At 38.2% G+C, this 19591-nt stretch overlaps 1 protein-coding gene across 19 annotated transcripts in view; it reads right to left on the bottom strand.

Annotated features, from left to right (window-relative positions):
- DCC (DCC netrin 1 receptor) overlaps positions 1-19591 on the bottom strand; it is a 1196048-nt gene that overhangs the window by 359344 nt on the left and 817113 nt on the right. For all 19 annotated transcript variants that reach the window (XM_512137.8, XM_063795721.1, XM_063795722.1 and 16 more), the window contains exon 8: positions 15785-15941. In XM_512137.8, the coding sequence (XP_512137.2) occupies positions 15785-15941 (157 nt within the window). The remainder of the gene's footprint in view (positions 1-15784; positions 15942-19591) is intronic.

Genomic DNA, 19591 nt, shown 5'->3' with positions numbered 1-19591 from the left:
AAGTGCAGTGTGAAGTTTCTGGAAGGCTGAATTCTGACTTCTAGGAGAGTAGGGGTCTGGATGAGATTCAATAGTAATCTAAAGTAGGTAAGGCTAAGAAATATGGAACAATGCTCCCATTTGCCACATACCACACTGCTATATTCTACCAAACTAAGATCATTTAGGTCAGCAAATTGCTTTTTAAAAGCAAACCCTCATAATAGAATTGTATGCCTTGTTGTATATAGCTCAAAGAGATTGAGCACATGGAGATGGGGAGTTTTGCTTATTTTTGTTTTAGCAGAAGAATTTTTATACCCAGTGCCTCAGGTAGCTTACTGATATAGATAGGGTGGTTTTGTTATCATTATTTTACATATAGAAAGTGAGATTTAGAAAAGCAACATGATTTATTCAAAGGCTTCACAGTTAGTGGGTATCACACTTAAGAATGAAATCTGGAACCTCCTCCTCTAAATCTAGTATTGATATAATTCAACAATAGTGGAAAAATAAGGAACTTCTTTGGATCATGGGAACTTTGGGTAAAAGACATGAGGTCCTATAGGGAAAAAGAGGACAATGAGCACTCAGAGACTGCTGAGAGGATGAATTTGTCTATCATCTGCTGTGAATCATTTCATAGCATCTTTTCTAGACCTTCAAGCAACATTGTTATCAAAGGTCAGATTTGCCTATCAAACACCTTGGGTATCTATAAGGAAGGACAGCTTTCATAATTGACTTTATTCTTACAAATACTAAATAAATTGGATGAAATAACTGTGTTCCAAGTCACGCTGGCCATAACCCTTTGAACAGGTATTATTCTGTATTTTATTTTTTAAATAATTTCATTATTTTAGATACTGGGGTACATGTGAAAATGTGTTACATGGGTATATTGGGTGATGCTGTGGTTTGAGGTATGATTGATCTTGTCATGACCAGGTAGTAAGTATAGTACGCAACAGTTTTTCAACCCTTGCCCTCCTGCCTCCCTCCTATGTGACAGTCCCATGTCTACTGTTGCCATCTATATGTCCCTGAGTACTCAGTGTTAAGCTCTTACTTATAAGTGAGAACATGTAGTATTTGGTTTTCTGTTCCTGCATTAATTTATTTAGAATTATGGCCTCCAACTACATCCATGTTGCTGCAAAGGGAGTGATTTCATTCCTTGTTAAGGCTGCATAGTAATCCATGGTGTATATGCACCATATTTTCTTTATCCAGAATATATGAGTGCATGGATGTTTTTGTTAGAATTATTTAATTTATTTTGGATATATACCAGTTAATAGGATTGCTGGGCTAAATTGTGGATCTGTTTTAAGTTATTTCAGGAATCTCCTAATTGCTTTCCATGGTGCCTAAAATAATAAATTTACATTTCTGCCAACAATGTATAAGCATTCCCTTTTCTCTGCAGCCTCACCAGCATCTATTGTTTATTTTTTTTTTAGTAATAGCCATTCTGACTGATGTGGAATGGTATTTCATTTTGGTTTTGATTTGCATTTCTGACGATTAGTGATGTTGAGCACTTTTTTCATAGGTTTGCTGTTTGTATGTGTTCTTTTGAGAAGTATCTGTTTATGTCTTTTGCTGAACAGGTATACTTTAAAGGAAAGAGAGGCAAGAAAATTTGGACATGTCCAGGTAAAAATGTCCAAGATCATGAGATGAAAATATCACTTACATATAAAAGAGAATGTTGGATTTCATAATGGGGAAGATTTAATAATCTTCATTAGCCTCCAAAAATTATCCAAAATTAATAATTAATAAAAAATTTATATATAAACATATTCATTGATATGGACAATTCATACTTTCTCAGTCTTACATAAAGTATAAATAAAGCATCTTCTGAAAATGTTTGCATGATTTTGATCTGTAAAATAGAACCCAGGCAAATGCATTGTGCTTGCTATGTAAATACACCTCCAAGACAACTCCATGGTTCAACCTCTGATCACCTGCTGGTTCTGCCCTGGGTTGATCACTGGTTTCCACAATGTGGGCTCTTAGTGGTTTTAAACCATGGTTTAATCTAACCATTTCAATTTTATGTACCACTTTCCAGAAATCTGCTTGTCATACCAAAGGGAGTTTGCATCTAAACACTACGTAGGCCAGGCACAGTGGCTCACGCCTGTAATCCCAGCACTTTGGGAGGCCGAGGCAGGCAGATCACTTGAGGTCAGGAGTTCGAGATCAGCCTGGCCAATGTGGTGAAACCCTCTCTCTAGTAAAATTACAAAAATTAGCCGGGCATGGTGGCATGAGCCTGTAATTCTAGCTACTCGAGTGGCTGAGGCACGAGAATCGCTTGAGCCTGGAGGCAGAAGTTGCCATGAGCTGAGATCATGCCATTACACTCCAGCTTGGGTGACAGAGTAAGACCTTGTTTTAAATAAACAAACAAACAACAACAACAACAAAAAACAAACCTCAAAAGCCTATATAGACTGTGGAGTAAGTAGTTCAGGACTGAGGTAAGTCAGGGGGGCTGTTTCTGGCTTTCACATTAAACTTTCTGAGCCCCAGATTTCTCAAGTACAACATATGTGCTATAAAAATATTTGTATCACAAAGTCTGAAAGAATTAAATGAAATGCTGTAGGTCAAATATCTAAAGCAAAATACATGGCACCTGATACTTAATATGGATTCTGCCATAATGGCAGTCACTGCTATTATTTTATAATAACAAAATACCACCACAACTTCATAAGAAATAAATCTATTGCGTCCAAGAAGGGGACTTTTCCACAAAGTATTTAAAACCAGGAATCTGAGGACATAAATTAATGAGAGATATAATCATATAGAAAAAAGCTACATAGATAGGTTTCACTGAACTTGGGGCTTGCCCCCACTCCAAAAAAAATCTTTATTGATATTTTCTATCATATTAATTTTCTTTGCAAAGATAAATCAAAACAAAAAGAGTGAGCATAACTACAGACATTGAACAAGTTCCAATAATGAAAATAATCATTTTTAAAGGGCTGGAAACTGCTCTCTGAGGGACACTAAGAAGAAATAGGAGTTCCCTGAGTTCCACAGTACAGCTTGATAGTCTTATGGTATCTGATGTCCCCACTGGCGGATGAGTGTCTGCTGCCAAACTGCTGTGTGGCTTCCCTGGGTTTTAATGGGGTGACATCAAATTGCTAACATTATACAAAAGCATATTGAGAAAATGGTATTTCCTGCCATGTTATCCTTCACAGATTTGTTCAGTTCTAGCCCCAAGGATTCCCACGAAGTTTTTAATCACCCTTTCCACGCTTTAATAGCTGTAAACAAAATATAGCAAACCATTTCCCAACAACTAAGTAACATCTGAGTTTGGAAGGGCAGTTTATTATGTGGGATTTCTCTGGTTCCACTATAGGCCAACACTAGCCACCTAAAGTAAATTTTCCATGAAGCAGTAATTAAGGATTTCCTCTCTGCTCACTGTAGTCCATACTCCTCTGTAAATGGGCAGATAAGCACACTGGGTTCTGAAGAAAAGAGAACAGTGAATATGAGAAGTTTACCCAATTTTTGGGTAAACTTGTATTGTTCGGCCTCTCACTGCGTTAACAACTCCTGTGAAAGCGGCAAGGACCCCAAGCCTCCTACCTCTCAGTGATGTTCTCTCCTATGAATCTGAAGATACAATTACCCTTCAAATATGCAGAACTCAGAGTCATGATCTGTAACACCAGATGGATTGTCAGACAAAGCTTCTCCACTTCATTCCTTTCCCTCTAAGTTGGCAGTGTGGGGGAGTTAAGCCAAATTCAGGATAAGTCGATTGAAATAAAGGAATCAAGTCACTTGTGCCTGCCTGAATCCATTCACAGCAAATTTACTCAATGATAATTCACATAGAGCATCAAATATACGAAGTCTGATTCCTCATGCTAAAAAGTCTGTAGACAGCTTGTCCACTTGGACTTTTACAAGGAGGCTATAAGAAGAGTTAGTTCATAAGAAGCGTTAATTTTTTGTGAATGCTAGTTTTAAGAACTTTGAGTTACTTGATTAAAGTGTCTTGGAAAATAACTGTTTCTACTCTAAAAGCATGCAGTTTGACCCACTAACCATAATGTTCCTGCTTTACTGAGATCAGTCCCTGTAACTCTTAAGCACTGACATCTTTTGAAGCATGAAGTCAAGCATGGCAACATGCGATGCACCATTGTGCAATTTACATTGAGATCTAATTCTGGGTAGAGTATATTCTCCTGTGCCTAAAACTGGTCCCTGATTTAGTTGGTACTTAAATGTATTGCATTATAATAATAGCTTTTTCTAGCATTTTGCCATTAGTCTTCTCGATTTTTGCTATCATCTATTGACAAAGATACCCTTTTAACAACATAACCTGTCAACTCCATGCCCACAACCTTGTGCTAGCTGCCATTCTAGGTTAATATGATCTCACCTCCATGGAACAAGGTTCAAAGACCTTCACAATGTGGCCTAAAGCTTTGCACAGTCATCTGCAATGAGCCGTCCTGCCCCAGGACCCCTATGTCCATGTCAGCTTCTCTGCCTTTTCTTATTTTGCTTTTCCTTTTCCTTTCATTTCTTTTTATTACACTTTAAGTTCTGGGATACATGTGCAGAACGTGTAGGTTTGTTACGTAGGTATACACGTGCCATGGTGGTTTGCTGCACCCATCAACCTGTCATCTACATTAGGTATTTCTCCTAATACTATCCCTCCCCTAGCCCCCCCGCCCGCCCCCCAGACAGACCCCAGTGTGTGATGTTCCCCTCCCTGTGTCCATGTGCTCTCATTGTTCAACTCCCAGTTATAAGTAAGAACATGTGGTGTTTGGTTTTCTGTTCTTGTATCAGTTTGCTGAGAATGATGGTTTCCAGCTTCATCCATGTCCCTGCAAAGGACATGAACTCATCCCTTTTTTATGGCTGTATGGTATTCCATGGTGTATATGTGCCACATTTTCTTTTTCCAGTCTATCACTGATGGGCATTTGGGTTGGTTCCAAGTCTTTGCTATTGTGAACAGTGCTGCAATAAACACACGTGTGCATGTGTCTTTATAGTAGAATGATTTATAATCATTTGGGTATATACCCAGTAATGGGATTGCTGGGTCAAATGGTATTTCTAGTTGTAGATCCTCGAGGAATCGCTACACCGTCTTCCACAATGGCTGAACTAATTTACACTCCCACCAACAGTGTAAAAGTATTCTTATTTCTCCATATCCTCTCCAATATCTGATGTTTCCTGACTTTTTAATAATCGCCATTCTAACTGGCATGAGATGGTATCTTATTTTGGTTTTGATTTGATTTGCATTTCTCAATGACCAGTGATTACCTTCTCCTGACTCACACTTCTGACTCTGTTTGGCAAAAGCTTGTTTCAAATGAAACCCAATTGGAATCCAATTCAAAGGAAATGTTTAGCTGAAACTTCGTACCCTCATGTCTTCAAACCCAGTACCATTAAATGCTCTCTTTTGTGTTTTCATTGCTTTCGGTTTATACATCTAGTGTATTATGTATCACTTTGTATTAATGGACATGCATGTTTCTTTGACTTCATTGTAAATTATTCAAAAAGAGAAGCCATATTCCATTTATATTTTATTCACACTTAGCATATAGATTCACTGAGCATAAAAAAATGGCTATATTGCTGGGGCTCATAATTTTTTAAATAAACGCATAAATAAATGTGAAATTAAAAGAGAATAATTACATAAAATCTCCACATAATGTGACCTTAGAAATGCCTAGAAAATTGGATTCTATTCCATGTTCCATCCCCATTTATTTCAGTCATCTTTGGCATGTCACTTCACCTTCCTGGGTCTTGATTTCATTATCCGTAATGGAGAGTGGGATCTACTTAAAGAAACCTCACTACTCTAATACTCTTCATTAGGAATAAAAAATAGAAAATCTCCTATATCTACAAGTGTTTGTGTTAGCTGAATTCAGCACTTCTATTTTTACATTTCAGAAGTACAGTTTACAGATTAAACATGATTCTGCTTCTTAGTGGATTATTTGTAGCAAGTCTCTAACATGCATTTTTAGTAAATACATATCATCTTGCCTAAGTGCCTCAGAGTGTTAATATTTAGTTACAACTTGTGAGTTGAGAAACAAATGTTGCCTTGAGGGGTCAAACACCTAATTAGTTGCTTCAGGGAGGAAGAGTTACATTAACGTTCCTTTGTAGAGAAGGAGTTATGTTATTCTTAGTGGAAAGATTTTTAGCATCTCCTTTTTATCTCTTGTACTTTCATTCATTATTTCTTTAGTGAATGCCAGAATGTTATAACAATTAAAAGATTTCAAAACTGAAATGTGGTGTTTAATGAAATAGGACTCAAAGTGATAGCAGAGTGATAACCACCCAAATGTCACATTCCTTATTACCCGAAAACCATAGGTTTGGAAATCAATGCTGTCTTAGAGAGAAAGGTTTCGAGATGTTTCACTGCCAGATAAAAGCATAATGAAGACTGGAAATGTCTCTTTTTGTTTACCTCTCTTGGTTAGAGGTATTTCCACTAAGTTTTGGTTAAAAATTGTTTTTTATTGAATTGTTAAAAAGGATAAATCTAGGAATGAGCTTTTTAAAAATGTGCTTTCCTGTAATCTCTGCTTCAACATCTAATACACACCTGAGACTAGTTATGTAACACATAGCTACTGTAACTGCAAATAATGAGCTATATCTTGGGAGTTGGGGTGAAACAGATTTTGATTTCAAATTCTTATTTTGTTTAGTTTCAGCCTCTATCCACATGATAAATGTGACTGAGTTCTGGATTCTTTTCTCATTCTGTTTTCTTGGGATGGGCCATCTTACCCTTCCCTAGCTGTAGCGAGCATCCACATGCTGACACATTCCTGATACATATCTCTGTCCCAGTCCTCTCCTTTGAGCTCCAGATTCCTATTTCCAAGGCCCTTCTGGACATTCCCATTTGAAGGTTGTAAAGGTATGTCAAGCACAACTTGTCTGAAACTGAATTTATGACCTTCATTTCAAATATGGACCTTTCCAGCATCCTAATCTCAGCAAATTGCACAAACATCTCTACACTGGAATATGCCAGAAACCAAGTGACTGTCCTTGACAACCCCTTCTCCCTCACCATTCATGTGCAATGCATCATTCAGTCCTGTCAGTTTTGCCCCCTAAATATCTACAAAGTTCTCTCCGCTGCTCCATCTCCACTGACATACCCTTAGACCAAGCTACCATCTTTCGTTTGGACTTCTGCAATAGCCTGCTGAATGACTCTGGCACCCACCTGGCTGACCTCTGCTCTAGTTTCCACTTTCTAGTCATAGTCATCTTTTGAAAATGCAAATCTGATTATGACATAGACATCATGCACACATTTCATAAATGCTCTCACAGAAGCATGTTCCTTTCCACTAAAGCTCTTAACTAAGTGTGTGGTTATACATTCATCAGTAAGATGAACCTTTCAAGATTAACTCCTTCCAGGGAATCCGCTGGGTTCTCTTCTATTTTCAATACACTGCTGGACATGGACATACAGTCAACTCACATTCAATATTTGCTCATTTATATATGACATTTGTGGATGGCATGTTTCATTTTTCAATATGCATTAAGTCCACTGGAGAAATAAAATCATTATTCTCTCATTCAATGAATTAAAAACACTTTGAGGTACAGGGCCATGATTTTATATTTTACAGAGAAGCAGAGTGGGGCTCTAAGAAGAAGGCTAACTTTGCCAAGCTTTAAGCCAGGGCCAGAATGTCATGCTTAGGATTCTGAGTCTTGTTCTTTTTCCATCACAATATGCTCCCTCATGGATAACAAGCTCCATCGGCTGCAGAGTCCTCAACTCTGAAGAGCGGGGAAAGAATATGTAAACACCACATCAAAAATGTAATATACCATGAATTCTAAAAGGAATCCTCCATGTCAATCACAAAAAGCTGGTTTCTAATCCTGAACAGTGAGCAGAGGTTTTCTGAGGCAGCATAAAGCAATGCGAAGCATATATTGCTGCAAGTTGGAACACCTAGTTCAGCCTTTGTTCTGCCACAAAACAGTGTGTGACCTTGAGCAAGTCAGGGGCTATCTTGGAGCCTTCTCTGCTTCATTTGCAAAATGAAGATACCGGTCCCTTATCTGCCTACCTCACAGTATTATTGTGAGGATTAAATTGAATGATGCTCATAAAAGTGTTTTAATTCTCTCTTCTGCACTCCCACTGTATTTTATATGGAGCTTTTTCAGAAAATATATTTCACTTTGTATGGCAGTGTGAAGAGATCACTGGACTAGAAACCTGGCATTGAAATCCCAGTTCTAATATTTACTATTAGTGTGGTTTCTTAGCAATATTTTTCAGCCTTTCTGAACAGAGAAAGGCATACTCATTTGTGAAATGGAGATCATCATAAATACCTTATCTGAGGATCAAATGTGTGAATGCTTACGAAAGTAATAAAGTCCTCTCCAAATAAGAGTTAAGAAACACCCTTGTATTTCAGTTATTTTAATTTTCAACCCACATGATGATTTGCACATGGCATTAGCCAATAAGAATGGAATGTTGTGGGTGCACCAAACAAACAGCAAGTGTTTTAGGTGCTTTTATTTAACTTCATGTAATACTCATCACAACCTTACACATCAGATACTATTATTATTCCACGTGAGAAAACAAAGTCACTAGTAATTGGCCCAAAGCCACACAGATGTTAAAATAACAAGCCAGGATTTGAACCCAGGTGGTTCAATTCCACAGCCACATAGCCTTAACCTTTTGGCTATACTGTGTTACACTTCATAAGTCATTTTAGTTACAAGTGAGAGGTATAATGTTCTTTTTATATATATAAAATACAAAAACTTAGCCAGGCATTGCGACATGCACCTGTAGTCCTAGCTACTCAGGAGGCTGAGGTGGAAGGATCCATTGAACCCAGGAGTTTGAGGCTGCAAGTGAACTATGATCACACCACTGCACTCTATCCTGAGCAACATAGCAAGACCTCATCTCTCAAAATAAATACAATAATAAAAATTCACTAGTGTGTTTTATTAGTGGTAAATAAATAATGCAAATCAACTTAGCCATTAAGTCAAAAAATTATTGGAAAGAAACATATAAAAGAATTGCATGTCATAATTCTATAAATATCAAGAACATTTAGTTCTCTTGCAGGTTAATCCACTAAGGAAGCAAGATGAAAAAGGGATTGAGAGTGCCTGCTTTGGACTATGGTCTGCACGAAATTCTAGTTCTACTACTTACTAGCTGTATAATGGAGGTATAAACTTCTTCTTTAAGTCTCATCTTGGTAAACATACTTTATGTAAGATGCTTAGCCTGGTATCTGGCAGAGTAAGTGCCCAATAAATGCTTGCTGTCACTGTTGATGAGAAAACTGTGGCCTTGGGCACGGACTTTCCTCTGAGCATTGGTCTCTGAATGTTTAGGTAGCAGGAAGTTAGACTATGATCTCAAAGACCACTTTTCATTCCTAATGATTTTTGGGTACTAAGAGGGGATAGCTAGATATCTATGAAGCAATTACTTCACTGTGAATTCTAGCTTTCATGTTTTGGAATATATGCTGCTCTTTAACTTATGAAATAAAAGCACCCCAAGGGGTTGGATAAAAAGATTTGAATTATGGCACTTGCATTATCTACACCATTAACAAGTCAGAAAGATTCATGATGATCTGAGCTAGAATAACTTTCCTGACAAAGTTATTGCTAATCTGAGATAAATGTTAAATTCACAATGTTTTAGAAAGGTATTGTGTCAAGCAGCTAAATAAACCTACATGAAGAAACAAACATCACAGCTAACTGCTCAGAGACAGTGGCATATTTTATGGCTCTAGTTGAGAGCCAGAAAAATCAAAATAAATGGAAATATTGGAATAAAATTTTAATATCAACTTTTTCTGGAATTAAAGTTTTTATTGAACTGTAGTCAGCTTATTCATCCTCCTCAGTAACACAATTTATTTTACTGGGTAGGAAAAAAATCTATCGAGAATATCATATCTCTCTGCCACCTCTACCGTATCAGTTCTGATCAGTTTATGTTTACATGAGGCATGATACTGGACACTTGAGCATGAAATTATGAATAAGATCTAGTCTTAATCATCAGGGAAAGAAATACACACGTACTCAGCCAAACATCAAACTTGATAAAAGGTGGCCAAGGCCATAACAGTAATGTAATCAAAATGAAGGGGGGAGATAAAGGTGAAATTGATGAATTCTGAGTTGGAGGACTATGGAGAGTTCCACACAGTAGTTGACATTTCAGCTAAGGCATCAAGTCGAAAAATATTTAGTGAGTGTCTATAATGTGCTAAGCACTGTTCCAGGTGCTGAGAATAGCTCAGTGGATAAAGAAGATAAAAACAGCCTTGCCCATAGGAATATTATATTCTGGTGAGGAGAAAGGGGATTAGGGAAACAAAATTTGTAAGTACAAGGTAATAAAGGCTATGGAGAAAAATAAAAATAAAAAGTACATAGTGAGTGCCAGGGATCAAGAAAGGCTTCCATGAGAACGTGACATTGCAGCAAAGATTTTGTAGAAATTAAGGAATGATCCATGTGGATCTCTGAGGAGAAGAACACCCTAGGCAGACTGAAGAGCAAGCGCAAAGATCTCAAAAGAGGAAGATTCTTGGATATTTAGGAAACATAAGGAAAGTGCTACGTGATGAGGTTAGAGATGTAACAAGAGAAAAAGGCAAGGACTTCTGTTAATTCTGTGAATGAGAAAAACAGTCATCACAGGGTTTTGAAGCAGAGGAATGACATACCCTAACTTATCTTTTAAAAGGTTTACTCCAGCTGCTATGGTAAGACTAGAATTAGGAGATTACTGCAGTAGTTCCAATGAGACTTGGTTGTACTTAAGAAGGGGGTAAGAAGTGGTAGGGCTCAGTATATATTTTGTTTCTGGTCTTAATTTTTTTTTTTTTTTTTTTTTGAGACAGAGTCTTGCTTTGTCACCCAAGCTGGAGTGCAGTAGCACGATCTCGGCTCACTGCCATCTCCACCTCCCAGGTTCACGCAATTCCCCTGCCTCACCATTCTAAGTAGCCAGGATTACAGGTGCGTGCCACCACGTCCAGCTAATTTTTGTATGTTTAGTGGAAATGGGGTTTCATTATGTTGGCCGGGCTGGTCTCGAACTCTTGACCTCAAATGATCCACTCACCTTGGCCTCCCAAAGTGCTGGGATTACAGGCGTGAGCCACCATGCCTGGCCATGTTTTGTTTTTATTTATTTGATTTTAATTGTTTATTATGAAAATTTAAACAATATAAAACTAGGCAGAATAATATGATGAAATACTTTATTTCCATAACTCAGCTCAGAATATAAAATCATAACCAGCCTTCCAATATTATTTTATAACAAAACCTGGTATACTATTTCATGGATTCAGGATATATTTTGATGGTACTGCCAAGAGTTGATGACGGATTTCATAATAAGAATTAAGAATTAACTACGAGCTAAGAATTATTTCAAAGATTTTGGCCTGATAATGAGAAATATGAAGATTTCAAAGGTGGGGGGAACTCTGGAATGATGAAGTATTTGGTGGGGAGGAATTGGGGTTGAAGTATAACAGGTATTTGGTTTTATTCATAAGTTTTAGATGCTCGTGGGATATCGATGTTGAGAAATCAAGTAGGAAGAAGTGTATATGAGTATGGATTGCAGGTAAAAAAGTTAGGACCAGAGATACAAATTTGGAACACATCAGCATGTTCACAGAATATAAAGTCAAGAAGTGAATGAAAGGCTTGAGTCCTGAAGCAATTTGATATGTGCAGATCAGATAAATTGGGAGTAAAAAGTAAAAAGAGCCTGAAAATGAGTAGCCAGAGTAGAATGAGGAGAGCATGTGCAATAGGAAACTGAGTGAATGAGTTTCACCAAAGGAGAAATGATCAAATGTGACAAAATTTGCTGATTGTCCAAGTAATGTGAAGACCAGGAATTGACTACTGGGTTAGCAACAGGAGGTTATTGGTGAACCTTGATAAGAGCAGTTGCTATTACATTCTAGGAACAAAATAATTATTGGAATATGATGTAAGACATTGGAGTGAAGTTAGACAATTCAAGGAATATTCCTATGAAAGAGAACAGAGCATGGAGTGGTAGAGGAGAGAAAAGTGAAATTGAAGCAAAATTTGTTGCAATGGAAGATTCAACTACATGCTGACATGCTGATAGGTGTAATTCACCTTAGTGGGAGAAACTGATGGCACAGAAGAGAGAAAGAATGGCTGAAGATTTGCTCTTTTATAAGAAAAGATGGGATCTTGTGCACAAGTGAAGGTTTCGCTTTAAAGAGTACAGGCAGTTGTTTTATGGAAATTTGAGGAAAGACAGATTATATGCTTTAAGACAAACTTGGGTGAAAAAAAAGTCACATATGAAAGCATGTAGAATTCCCCTTCTTATATTACATGAAATTAAAATCAAGGTCAGCTAAGAGTGGGGGAAAGGCGGAAGGTGTTGGAGATTTGAGAAGAGAGAAAAAGACATGAAATATCATTAGGAGTGTATGTGAGAGAGACTGCCTGATAAATGTAGTATAATTGCCAGTAGCATTAATAGGCAACATGAGATTAGTAGCTATGAATTTAAAGTGAGACGAATCAGCCCAGTTACACTTTTTCCTCTAGCTATATTCAGCTACAAGAGCACAAGTAAAGAGTAGGTAGAAAGTTACATTTACTTGAGTTGGTTTTTGCTAAGCGAGTAATATGAAATGAGAGTAGCAGGCAAAACGTTGATGCAAGTCAGCAAATGTTTAATTGCTGTGTTTACTGGCCATGGAACTGTAGCTATGGAATAAGTGAAGGAAAACAGGAACGATAAGGGATAGGATCAACAGATTGCAGATCTCTATGAAATCAAAGTTTCGTTGTGTTCAGAGTCCTAAATAAAGGATAGTAAGACAAGAGTCTGGAGAGTGAGGCAAGAATATGATTTGAAACTCAGATAATGAGAGGTTGCAATGATTGGTGTTGTCAAGGTTCATGGTATAACCATGGCAGCAAGCAGCCAAGGGGGTATAGAGGATTGATGCTTAGGACTGAAAGATAAGAACAAGCTCGATAGAAGAGGAAAGGACAAAATTGTATGATAAGCAGGTCTGTGAACAATTATGAAAATAAATGGTTCACCCAAACATAGCAATTTCAACAATTTCTCCTTCCCCTTCTCCTTCCCTTTCTCTTCCTCATCCTCCTTCTTCCTATACGTTGAGCCTAAATTTCAGCTTCTTTTCCGCATTGTCTCTGAGCTCACACTATTCTGAGCCCTTCCATTCTTCCTGTGTGGAGTGACTGCCCTGAATTCTTTACCTGAATTCCCTCAGTCCTCATAGCAATGCTAACATGTAGAATTTATCTTCCTTTTATTCCTTTTAGCAAAAAAGTATTATTCATATTTAATACATTATTAAATATAGAAGCACCACACATTTGATAAATAGTAGGACCATTTTCAAATCTAGCTCTTGTGACTTGAGTGAAAAATTTTAACCATTACAGATTATAGAAACCACACTTTTACATATACCCATACAGATAGACAGATATAGATACAGATAGATTGGGGCTAGACTTCCATTGAAAGAAGTCTGAAGTTCCATGTGCATATATTTGTAGAGTAGTTTTATTGTATTTAAGAACCAGTCACATTTTGGGGCAGTGGAGTGAGTGATCAAAACTGTATTTCAAAAAGGTAACTACAAACAGTGAGGAAGATGGATTGGCAGGTGAGGAGCGATTCCCAGAGATCAGGTAAAGATGTTGAAAATAATAGAATAAAGGAAGCATGGCTGAGCTATGGCCAAGGTAAAGTTGACAAGACTTCACGAGGAATGGTAGTGTTGAGAGGCAGCAGTCAGTAAAACATGGCATGAATTTTTTGCTTGGTCAACGGGGATGGAAGATACTAACATAAACTAAGAAAAGAAAGGAAAAATATACATAAGGAGGAGAAAGTGAGTATGTTTTGGGCAGGTTGAATTTAAGGTGCCTCCAGGAAATCCATGTAAAAACATGAAGATGACTGGGCAAGAATCATTGCTTCTAGTTTTCACAGCTGCACACACTGAAGTCCAAGGAACTTAGGAGGCATCGTAAGATCACAAATAGTTGCAGAGATAACACTAAAACGAACGCCTGTTTCTTCACAGTAATGAATAATCTTAGTGAGCATAAGGCAATATGGGTATGCCTACATCTTCCTTTTTTTTTTTTTTTTTTGAGAAGGCGTCTCTGTTGCCCAGGCTGGAGTGCAGTGGCACAATCTTGGCTCATTTCAACCTCTGCTTCCCGTGATCAAGCAATTCTCCTGCCTCATCCTCCTGAGTTGCTAGGATGACAGGTGCGCGCCACCATGCCCAGCTAATTTTTTGTATTTTTGGAAGAGACAGGGTTTCACCATGTTGGTCAGGCTGGTCTTGAACTCCTGACCTCAGGTGAGCCACCTGCCTTAGCCTGCCAAAGTGCTGGGATTACAGGCGTGAGTCACCTTGCCCAGCCTCTTTCCTTTCATTTTAAAGTAAGGTCAATTTGTAAAAGATAACAGAAACTTTAAAAGGCTAAACTTGAACTTGCTGCCAACTACAAAGGAGAGCATTTTGAGACCCAGCAGGTGAGGAGCTGTACTGCACCACCTGAGCACCAGACTGTCCCATTTTGAACTAAATAACACTTTGGTTTATCCAATGTATATGTCCCCTTTTGAATTCTAAAGATCACCATATGTTTACAGCACTCACAAATTTGAGGGACTAGAACCCTAGGACATGAATCCCTGCTTCTCCTGAAGTGGAACTTATCCAGCATTTACCTCAGACTTAAACATCAAATTTCAAAGTCATAAGATGGTGAAATATCTTAAGGGGAAAATGTTGAGAAAAAAATGCAATGGATTGTAATCTTGAAACCAGATATGTACAGCTCACTTTTGCTTAGTCAATAGTAATATCCACAATAACAACTTCTACCAAGTACTGGACACTGATATGACGTTTATATATGCAACTTAATTTAATGCTAGCCAAAGCCTTGCAAGGTAAGTACTATTTTTTTAAATTTGATTTTTTTTTCTAGTTTTTAAAAAACTTTTAATTTTTGTGGGGACATAATAGATGTACATGTTTATGGGATACATGATGTATTTTGATACAGGCATGCAATGTGTCATAATCACATCAGGGTAAATGGGGCATCCATCACCTCACGCATTTGTCTTTTGTGTTACAAACAATCCAATTATACACTTTATTGTATATTTTAAGGTAGGTATTATTAATTTCTCCTTATTAAAGAGGAAAATGAGGCTCAGAGAAGTCATGTGGTTTTTTTGAGCTCATGTGATGTCAATGACAGAAATGGGATTACAAGCTAGCCACAGTAGTGCTTTTATACACTTTTCTACTAATACACAGCCTAATTCTGTTCTCTGTTTATGACTCTGAAAACCAAAGAAATAAAAAATTGACATAATATATTCTTACCTTTTTCAAGGATTTTTATACAGATAATTTCATTAGACTGTGTCAACAACACTGCTTTTTAAAAGTGCACATCTCCACTGGGGAATGAGTGAAGGACATAGTAGAGATTTCACAGCCTCTCCAAAGTTCCTGCCCAAGATCTCCTCCTGCCATTACCCAACCGTATTGACTTAAAGAGATGACAGATTAAGCTGAATTTTATTGGTAGCATCACCTACCTGTTGTCACCTTCTCTGGAGAAAAAGACCGTGAAAGTTTGAATGTTCCCTTTCGCTTCTGCAGGTGGGCGCCAGCTGAGACGGACAAATCGGCTGGAAACCAAGACAGGGACCACATCTCTGGGAGCCGAAGGGAGGACACTGGAGCTTGGGATAGCTAAGGAGAAAGAAGAGGAGGCTATCAGAAGTGTCGCTGCCATAGGTAAGAATTGGGTAGGAAGGCAGAGCCAAGCTATTAGCAAGCATCTCCATGTTATAGTCACCTTGATTCTAAAGCAAGGAAGAAAACCAAGGGAATGCACACAGTAAATGGAATAAAAGGTATATTTGTATTTCTTGGGTTTTAAAGTGTGGCTAATGACATGTATACAATTCCACTGCTTAAATGTCCAATTTCTATTACCCATGGGATCTATGACAATAAGGGAAAAAAATGTCTGCTCAGGGAAGAAAAGGGGAGAGAAATTTGGCAATGTGAATTTTTAACAAGCACTTGAGTTCTAGAAAGACCTTACTTCAGAACTGTGGATAATATGATTCAATATTGTAAAAGGATTACACCTCTCATGACTTTAACTGATAATAGAAAATGTCTTTGGTAAAAGACAAATTATTTTAAGTAATTAATATTTCCCTGAATTGTTTCTGGAATGAAGCAGAGGTTGAATAAGTAAGAATATGGATAAATGAATAAAGGAATAAACACACGTATCTATATTAGAAGTAAAAGACGGTATTACAATTCAGAAGATAAACTCAAGATATACTAAATATAAATCTAAATTTACAGTGACTATTTGTCAAAGATAACCTATTGGCATTTTTAACAGTTCTAAGAAGAGCTAAGAGGGCCATAATCTCCAGGATTTTACAAGGTTGGGGGCAGTTATTACTGTAGAAAAAAATGTAATCATATAGTTTTAACATACAGTAAGACCACATGATTTCTGACAAAGAAAAATCACATACTATAAAACTCTTCTTATGTATTAAAAAATGGTAACCAAGTTGATTCTTTTTTTTTTTTTTTTGGTTGAGATGGGGTCTTGCTCTGCAACCCAAGCTGGAGTGCACTGGCACGATCTTGGCTCACTGAAACCTCAGCCTCCAGGTTCAAGTGATTCTCCTGCCTCAGGCTCCCGAGTAGCTGGGATTACAGGCACGTGCCCCCATGCCTGGCTAATTTTTGTATATTTAGTAAAGATGGGGTTTTGCCATGTTGGCCAGGCTGTGTCGAACTCCTGACCTCAAGTGATCCACCCACCTTGGCCTCTCAAAGTCCTGGAGATTACGGGCATGAGCCACCATGCCTGGCCCCAAGGTGATTCTTTAAAATATTCATTTCACAGTTAAAATATGTTTCATAGTAAAAAAGATACAGCCCAAGTAGGTGTACATACACTGACACCGAGTTTAATAAAGCGCTAATTTGGAAGTCAAACCAATGGAGACCTCAATATTCTATAACATAGCCACAGACTTACCTGTATTCATAAATGCTTCAGGTAACCAAAAAGTTATCACAAAACCTTATTCCTGTCAGTATCTGTCTACATGTTTACACTGCTCTGATACAATTTATTTCTGCCTCAGCCTCCTGAGTAGCTGGGATTACAGGCACACACCACCACACCTGGCTAATTTGTGTATTTTTGGTAGAGACAGGGTTTCACTATGTTGGCCAGGCTGGTCTTGATCTCCTGACCTCAGATGATCCACCTGTCTTGGCCTTCCAAAGTACTGGGATTACTGGCGTGAGCCACCTCTCCCAGTCTGTTTGGAAACAATTTGAAGTAGTTTATTTATGTATTTTTTAAGACCATAGAAAATTAAGAGCAGAAATGAAAAGCTGATGAAAGTTAACAAAAAGTAGAAGCAATTTTCATGGACTTGTTCATAAGAACAACTCTGAATTATTCACAATTAAAAAACTGTCTTTTCACAAATTGGGGGAATTAATAATATGTAAGACGGGGTTTTCTATTACATATGTGCATGTATATTTTGTAGTGTGTGTCTGCTTGGGTGTGTGTGAATTCATAATTCAGCTTTGCTGTGATAACTCTGTTTTCTTCATGTTTGTTAAAGTTCTCAAGTCTAGGGAATACGTGTTTCATCTCGACAGGTGATCTCTAGCCACAAATCACAGGTACCCATTTGCGGATGTAAAATCTTCAAACCAGCTTTTGTAGTCCATTTTCCCTAGTCTTTATCAAAGTCAGTCTTCACTCTTGCATTCACTTTGTATAGTGACTGGCTGAGTGGTATCACTGCCATGAGTTAAACTTCTGCTAGCTAGAAAAATTCATCTGGGTAGTGGAAATACCCCATTTTCTAATGGTTCCAGAAACATTATCGATATATAATTCTTACTAGCTATACAGAGAAATAGAGGTTTTAAAGAACGGCAAAAAAAAAAAGTATTCAAAGTTATTTCTGACTCCATAGATTCTTTGACTATTTCTTTGTAGATAAAATTTCGCCTTGCTCTCTGGATCAGTACAGTATTTGAAATAAATGGAAGAGTGGCAGTGAGTTAGTCAATCTTTTATAGCAGAGTGGTGAGGGAGAGGAAAAGATTGATGCCTGGGGATGGCGTATCTCTCTCAAAAATATGGGTGATATTAAGCTTCTTGACAAAAACTTTTACTTCCACACATCACAGGCAGCTAAGACTAACACACTGGAGTGAATTTATTCTCTCCCTCCCCCTCAGCCTGCTTCTCCTCCTGGGTGATATTCAAGTTGTCCTCTCAGCTGTGCAGCCTGGAAACCCGAAGCCCATCCTTGATTCCTGACTCTCCTTCACTCACCGCATGCTAGGGTTCCCCGCTCCTGAACATCTCATTAATCCACCCACACTATTGCATCTCCACTGCCACGCTTCCATTGACACCATTGCACAGTCTAACTGGAATTACCACAAGTGTCCCTCAGCTCCTCTGCCTTCCTTAAACTCACCTTCCTCAAATATATTCTCTGTGCAGCATCCAGAATGAGCTTATAAACATATAAATCTGGTCGTGTCACTCTACTACTTATTTTCCTCCACAAATCCTCTTCAGGGCAAGCTTCAAACTTCTTAATTAGCTTGCTGGCCTGACTCCTGCTGACCATGGGTCTTGGGTGGCTTTCTCCATAAACAAGGCTTCAGAAAAGGACTTTTGTGCAAGTACTACCTTTGGGAGATGATCCCAGAAATACTGCAGAGAGTCAGGAAGTGAGACAGGGCAGGGAGGGACCTATCTGAAGAGTGCGTTATCTATATGGTTATACCTGTGGGAAACGGAAGGGCAAATCCCATCCGGGACTCTGGGAGTCAGTACAGGACATGCCTCAGAGTTATTCATCCCTCAGGGTAGCAGATAGGGGTATTTATCTACCTACTCCTTCTCCATCATTTGTTGAGGGTGATTCCAGGGGATTTGCCTTTCCTAAACAATGGCCTAGTGTGTTCCTACAGCAAGACAGAAAATACCTTCGGGCAGAGGCTTTCAGAGGTGCAGAGTTAGCAACGTTCAGTAGCTCTACTCACTCAGCAAATATTCGAACAGCTCAGATCGCCTGTCCTCCTTGTCTAAGCACAGAAGAGAGAGTGGGGAACAATAGACGAAGCCATTGTTCTCATGGTGCTTACGTGGAAGCCCCTTGGCTTCTTGATGCTTCTACATTAAGTATGTTCTCCTCATGCTGAGCCCCCTGCGATTGTCTAGGGCCTTCACAGAAGCAGATCCCAAACCTTAACAAGCCCCTCGCACTCATCTGCATAACTCCTACTTTCCCTCTTGGTTTAGTTGAGGTGTTGTT

This window comes from Pan troglodytes, chromosome 17 (assembly GCF_028858775.2).
Source record: "Pan troglodytes isolate AG18354 chromosome 17, NHGRI_mPanTro3-v2.0_pri, whole genome shotgun sequence".
NCBI classification, from domain to species: Eukaryota; Metazoa; Chordata; class Mammalia; order Primates; family Hominidae; genus Pan; species Pan troglodytes.
The sequence above is the reverse complement of the archived record's forward strand: the minus strand, read 5'-3'. Positions and strand labels throughout refer to the sequence as shown.